Source organism: Aythya ferina (genome assembly GCF_964211825.1).
Source record: "Aythya ferina genome assembly, chromosome: 5".
In the NCBI taxonomy this organism is placed as follows: Eukaryota; Metazoa; Chordata; class Aves; order Anseriformes; family Anatidae; genus Aythya; species Aythya ferina.
The window spans coordinates 62923172-62930168 of record NC_140301.1 but is presented as its reverse complement, the minus strand read 5'-3'; the positions used below and the strand labels follow the sequence as shown (position 1 = coordinate 62930168).

Here is a 6997-nt window from a genome sequence, read left to right as displayed (position 1 = left end):
GAACAGCGGCAGCAGCTCCGTTGCATTTGGACTTGGCACTCCAATAGTCAGTGCCATTAGAGGACATAAATATACAGAGGCTATTTGAACTGAAATTACAATAATAAAACACAGTGCTCAGCCAGCCAACGTCTGGAACACAGGGAAAATCCTGCTGGCGGGGAAGATGTCAATTTGATTTTTAAGTTTGTTTAAAGCAGTTTTAACACTAAACAAGTAAACATTTATAACTGAATAAATAGTTTTCAGTTTAGTCAAGGAGCATTCAGTGGATGTTGGCATAAATATTCAGTTATGGAAATTATTTGATTGAAATAGATTTTACATGCCATAAATAAACATTGTCTGCGACGAACACACACTCCCCACAAGCGGCGTGAATTAGAGAGCCACTGATGCCTAATGCCGGTCTTTGAGAACGTTTTATTTAGAAGCACTTCTGCTCGCCGTGCCGTGAGCCAGATCCCATCTGGCTGGCCTTTTCCAGGCGTTTGTCTCACCGTGCCATGAAGTGCTCAGAGCAGGGACGTGGTGGGGTGCTGCACCCCACGGCCAGGGGCTCCTCCAGGAGCTGGGATGGGGCAGCAGAGGAGCCAAAATCTGCAAAATAAGGGCCCACAATAGCTGAGTGTCATTGTGGAGTGTGCCTGCAGGGTCAGCCTGCTTGGTGTTGGCCATCTGCAGAAGTCAGGGTGGGAAATCTGTGCATTTTACCCATATCTGCTGGGGCTAGGGCTGAGCGCTGGTGTAGAAGCGATGCTCGCCCCCAAGCAGAGAGCATGCAGAAGAGCAACAGCCGAGCACTTAAGCACATGAATTGACACACAGGTGGGAGCTGAGACTTTACAAAAATGTATTTATGATTAAATGATCCCAGATTCCAGGGTAGTGCCAGCCCAGCAGGCACCCCTCTGCACAACTTCATGTAGTGACACGCTAGCTCAGGAGAAAGACAGTGATGACCTGACTGGGGATAAAGGGGGGTTCTTGCTTTGGGTAGGTTTTTAACCTTCCTCTCCAAAATGACAGCAAGTGCAGGACCAGAACACGAGGCTGGCAGTGAAGCACCTGCATTTGTTTTGGTTTTGTGAAGTGATCCTGCCAGGTATCAGTGAGATCAGGGCCATCCTGGAAACCGGGTCAGCTGGCTGCAGACAAAAACGTAAGGAACAAAAAATAAATAAATAAATAAATAAATAAAATAAAAAGGAGAGAGAGAGAGAAAAAAGGAGAAAAAGACAAGATTTGAAAACTCATTTTTGATGTCACAGTGAGAAAAGAAGAGTTTCTGGCCCCCCCTTGGCAGCCAGGCTGTGCAAAGCTGCCGCAGCAGCGATACCGCGGGCTGACTGTGCCATCTAGCTTCTGCACCCAGGCACAAACAGCTGTGCTGTGCTCAGTGCTCACTGCAGTGCCCACTCTAACCCTGGTGTGTGGGGCCGCAGACCCCCAGGTCCCTCCTGGTCTGGTGGATGGACAGGGCAGGGGGCAGGACCCTGCTGTTGGGTGTCCTGCTCGTGGCGGTCAGCTCCTGCTGGACCAGGTGGGACCCAGGACCCCACAGTGCTGAGTACTGCATTAAACACACATTTGGAGCAGCAGCTCCCACCCTGAGCCTGCTCGACATGACCTCAGCCAAACACCCCGTTTTCTTCGTAAAACTCCCCAAAATTCCCCGGCCCTTTTCCCCCTGCCTGTGGGGGCAGTGGCTCAGCACACTCCGCTCCGAGCATCACCTGCAGCTCACATGTGCTGGAACAAACTGCTCCAGGTGGAGCCTGCTCCCCCAGAAATTCAGGAATGGCGCTTTTTGGAACACCTACAGCCCTGGGCAAGCTGCTGTCCCATCCCAGCAGGGTGCACCTGGTGTTCTTCCCACCACACAAGTGCATCTTTAAGCACCAGCAGAAGAGGAAGGATCAGCTGTGTCTAATAGGAAAGCCATCACTCTATTAACAGTGAAAATGCCACAGAATTCTCAGGTCAGGGATCTCTGCAGCTCTCTGGTGGCCTCTGCTGACACCAGAGCATCCCCCAGACCTCCACACACCCCACAGGGTGAGGAGCCAGATCCAGCCGATGCGACAGGGAGCCCCTTGCCAGGCCTGGCACTCATCCCGAGATGCTGCAAACGGGACAACAGCCCAAAAAACACCTCAGCCTGGTCCCACATCCTCCCACCACCATAAAACTGATCAGTTGGTTGAAGACCAGCTCTGCACACAGGCTGGGAAGCTGTGCAGGAGGGCATCGAGGCACACAGGCATCCACAGCACCTGCGCTGCTGCGGGCAGCCTGAAGGCATTGCACTGCCTCCTACCCAAGCAGATTCATTTTTTTCTAGCCTCAGGGCAAGTTCAAAAGATGGTGTTCTACCTAAACCTTTGCAAATTCCTCTCGGAGCCTCTGATAATCACAGATTTTATCTGGTGCATAATCCAGCGCAATTTAGTGTTTCTTCCTACACTCCAAACCCCACATAAACTCTATTTCAGCAATTAGAGGTTCATCTCTTTCAAAGCAAAGGTATCAGTATCTCCTGCGTGGCTTCAAATAGGCAACATTATTTCCCCACAGAAAAACATGTATTAGTTGTTTGCTATTAAAGCAGTCCTTGAAGAGTACTTTGATTTTGCCTGTTCTTTAGGGGAATCGGCAGCTCTTTATAAATCATTTTGCTTCCAAATAAATTTGAGCTTCACATCTGTGCACCTTCAGAGCCTGTAACTGTCAGCTTTAGGAAGAAAAAAAAAATGCAATTTTCACAATGAGCTCAGGAAATTCAAGGTTTTGGCACCTAGCATTCTCTGTATATTGGGCAATAAATACCTGGCTAAGGCAGGAGTAAGGTAAAGAGGTGTTGCAATTTCTACTACGCCACTTTCCCACTAGACTTAAAAGATGGGAGCAGCAGAACAGGAAAAAGGCAGGGCCATTTAAGGCGCTTATAGAATTACCAAGTGACAATTTAGGTGTTTTAATGTGTGCAAAGTAATTCAAAAACATCTTTCACTTTTGTTTTCACGTAGGAATCTGCTTTTCGATGGGATTCCTTAGCTATTTGGTACAGAGCTTTTTTTATTACAAGTTTCCATCATGCAGCTAGCCCAGCAGCTCGGGCACTGGGCTGCCAGACCCGGAGCCCCAGTGTAATTCAGTGCTGTGCCCCGGCACCCACACAAGGCAGAGAAAGGAGGTGTCCAAGGGCATCTGAAATTTTACACTATGGTCAGGTGTGTATGACAAGATGACGGAATAAAAACAAGAAGCATCTTTCATGGTAAGAAGAGGTGTGTCTGGATATGCAGCCCCAGCCACCAGCAGTGTCAGTAAATTTTCCTTAACATCATTCCTTGGCAGAGTTTTGGTGCTCCATCATCACGCAGAGGGTTTTGTGCCCCAGGATGTAGCCAAGTTGGTAACTGCTCCAGACAGACCGTGTCAACCCAAAGAAAGCTGCTGAGAAAGCAGCTTTTACACCGCAGCTCCCAGCTCTGTGCTGGGGGCCCAAGAGCAGAGGCCGGTCACAGAAAAGCTGGCCATTTTCTTGCTTTCTTGAAACAGAACAAATCTAAGATTGTAGCATTAATTAAAATAACATTTAACTGGGCCTTCCAATGAGTCCCCTTTACATAAGAAATTCAGTAATTGGCTAGAAAGGCAATTAGTGGTTCCTGATTATCAGTGATGTTGAAGCCAAACAAACACACCCCGTAGGATTCACCTGTGTCTTAGCTGAAACTGGAAAATCAATCACCAGATGAACTTTTTTTAGCATACAAACTGAGTTTTACACTGGGAAGTTTTCAGCTACAGCTCGCTCCTGTTTCGGTGCCCTTCTTGCCCCACACTGCCTCAAGGCTCCCCCCTCTCCGGGCCTCCACTTTGACCACTCTCAGGGCTCCCCTCGTCCCCCCAGCCCTTCCCAGCTTCTTGTTACAGCTACCTTTCAATTTTTGTAGCAGGCTTTAACTATTAATTGATCTTGGTTAGCATCCCAGGTGTATCCATTCCTCCCCGGTAGTTCACTGCAGGTTTAGTCCCCTTGCGATGAAGCTAACATAGCAGCTCTTCAGATAATAGCAATACCTTCTTTTTGGGGAACAAATGTGCTAACCCACAGTTACTTTAGCTCACGTTCAGCATTACTTACCAAGTAGTGAAGCAAATTTCAAACTAGTTTCAGGTAATTCCTAAACCACTGGCACCAACCAACCATTGCAGCACGTGCTGCTGTGCCAGTTTAACAGGCCAGTTGTGGAAAAAAAAGATGAGCTTCATGCTGCTGCCACCAGCCTGCAGCATTACCCCCACAGCCCTTTGGCTTTTGCTGTAAACACACCTCAGATCCCTGCGCAGCTTCCTCAAGGAACATTTGACATTACAGCTCACCAGAGGCCACCAGCTGTGACCCCAGGCACGCCTGTTTGCTTGACAGGTCCGTGCTGAGCTCATGCCCATGGCATCTATCAGATTCCTCCGTGCTTCCATCACTGCAGACACCTGGAGAGGAGCTGTGACAGGATGCAGCCACGCTTCAGCTCTGAGAGGTACTCACAGAAGATGAGGATCCAGGTACACTGCCCTATTCACCTCAGGAGTGAGGCTTTAACACATGGAATAAATACTCCAGCCACCAGCAACAGAATTTGTTCCCACTCCCCCCCCCCAAACCCTGCCCCACTGTGTTCTGTGTCATTTAATAGTCACTAGACTGAAAAGAGAAAGGATTCCCAAACTGAATTCAGAGCACCCAGAAGGAAGGCATCATTTGCCGTTTCAGGTATCCCTCCACTTCACTCGTCAGTGATCTCCTGTGAAGTAACTTCAGGAGCAACAGTTGGGAAAAAAAAAAAAAAAACAGCCTGGGTAGGACAGCCCCAACACTTTTAACATTCTACCCTCACCAATCATTACGTATGAACCATAAGTAAGGGATAGTAAGTTTTTAAGCACAATCAGTAGTATTTGCATGACTAAAGTTCAGCACTCCACCTCCAAATTAGCTAGACAGGGGAAATGTTAGGATTCATATTACATGTAAGAGGACAAACATACCAGCCCAGACCAGTGGTGCACTACCTAAAAAGCCCATAGATTTAGGAGTAAAATGGCAGAGGGAGTCACTAAGCAGCTAAGAGCAGGCAGGCTGCTGCCTCAGGGCTCAGAGGCAGGAGCATCAGCACTCTTGAGACCGCATGGCTTTGTGGGGGTAAAGTCAGGACACCAGCACAGGACCATACAGGCCTGTTCCCATTACAGTACCCACTCCTACAGAAGAGACCCGGTAACAGAACATGAGGCACGAGAACTGCCCCAGAAAGCAGCTACACACACATCAGATTGGCGGGGAAACCATTTATTGAGCAAAGCCGCGCTGAGATGCTGCAGGTGGATCAGGGAGGCCCGGGTAAGGCCGCAGGAGCATCCGTCGACAGCCTCATTCTCCCAGCGCTCAATCCAGCTGCGAGAGGACGAGAAAGACGTGAGGAATAAGCAAAAAAAAAAAAAAAAAGAAAACCACGTTCCCCTGTCCGCCCAGCCCCAGCGCTTACCTTGATGAAGCCGATGTCCTTGGCGTACTGTCGGAAGCACTGCCGGCACATGTTCAGCCCGTACTTACGGATCAGGCCGTGGCGGTTGGAGCACACGCGGCTGTGAGGAGAAAACAGAGAGGGAGAGGGGGGGGGGGAGCGGTCAGGGCGCGTAATGGCGACGGAGGGGGGGGGTATAAAGGGATGAAGGGGGGCGGATAGATGAGCCCGAAGCCCCCAACCCCCCATGGAAGCGCTCTAACCAGGACCGCGAGCCCTGCCCGAACTTCCTGGGGTGGCTCCAGTAGAGCTGCTGGTGCCCCATGCTGCCCGCCGCGCCGCCGCCTGACCGAGAGGAAGATGGCGGCGGGCGCCTGCCTTAATCAACCCCGCGCCGCCTCCCGGCGTGCACCTCTCCCCTCCCCTCCCCTCAGCTCCCGCCCTCACGAAATGGCGGCGGCCGTGACGTCAGCGGCAGGAGGAGTGGAGTAGCGCTGGCGCGGGGCAGCGGTGGCCGGGCGCGGTGGCGCACGCCTGTAGTCCCAGCTGCTCGGGAGGCTGAGCCCGCCGGATCGCTTGAGCCCAGGAGTTCTGGGCTGCAGTGCGCTATGCCGAGCGGGCGTCCGCGCTAAGGCCGGCATCAATATGGTGAGCCCCGGGGAGCCGGGGCACACCAGGTTGCCTAAGGAGGGGTGAACCGGCCCAGGTCGGAAACGGAGCAGGTCAAAACTCCCGTGCCGGTCAGTAGCGGGATCGCGCCTGTGAATAGCCACTGCAGCGTAGCCTGGGCAACACAGAGAGACGCGGGCTCCTTTTGCTGCCCCCCCCTAGCACTATTTTGCCCCAGGAGCCCCCAAAAAGCTGCCGGGAGCCCCCCGAGCCGCGGTACCCACACCGCCTCCTGCTGGCGGGGCGCGGATATGGCAGCGCCGCCGCCCGCTCCGCAGCGCCTCCTGCGGGTGCCGGATTGTGGAAATCTGAGGGAAAAAAATTCTTCATCGCGAGTCTCCTGTTGTTTAGGGAGCCGGAGCCGCCACCAGAGTGAAGGTGGCAGGCGGCTGAGTGATTTTTGTGGGCACTCGAGTCCCTCCGCACACCCCCAGACCATAGTTTGGGGGACGAAGCCCGGATTAAGTTATCTGTCCCTTCATAAAGGGACAGATAACTGTCACTGGGTGATGTCTCTGCTGTCACTGCAGGGCAGAAATCTATGGGGCATGGCACCCCACACCCGTGTCCTCAGGTCCTTAATGTCCCCTTGCACCTAATGTCCCCATCTGCCCTTACACCCAGCATGTCCTCAGTTCCCTCCATGTCCCCTCACACCATGCCCCCAGCTCCCTCTGTGTCCCCTCACACTTGCCATGTCCCCAGCCCCATCAAAGTCCCCTCACACCCACTATGAAACCAGCTCATCCTTGTCCCCTCACACCTGCCATGTCCCCTGTTCCATCCGTGTCCCT

The 6997-nt window shown here is 52.0% G+C and overlaps 1 protein-coding gene across 1 annotated transcript; it reads right to left on the bottom strand.

The window, feature by feature from the left end:
• Nucleotides 1-5343: 5343 nt before the first annotated feature.
• RPS29 (ribosomal protein S29) lies at nucleotides 5344-5981 on the bottom strand. The gene is made up of 3 exons (XM_084521529.1): nucleotides 5798-5981; nucleotides 5556-5655; nucleotides 5344-5464 (listed from the first exon to the last, which is right to left on the bottom strand). Exons 1-3 carry the CDS (start codon nucleotides 5857-5859, stop codon nucleotides 5456-5458), a joined length of 171 nt encoding a protein of 56 aa, XP_084377655.1. The 5' UTR covers nucleotides 5860-5981; the 3' UTR covers nucleotides 5344-5455.
• Between the last annotated feature and the right edge of the window lie 1016 nt (nucleotides 5982-6997).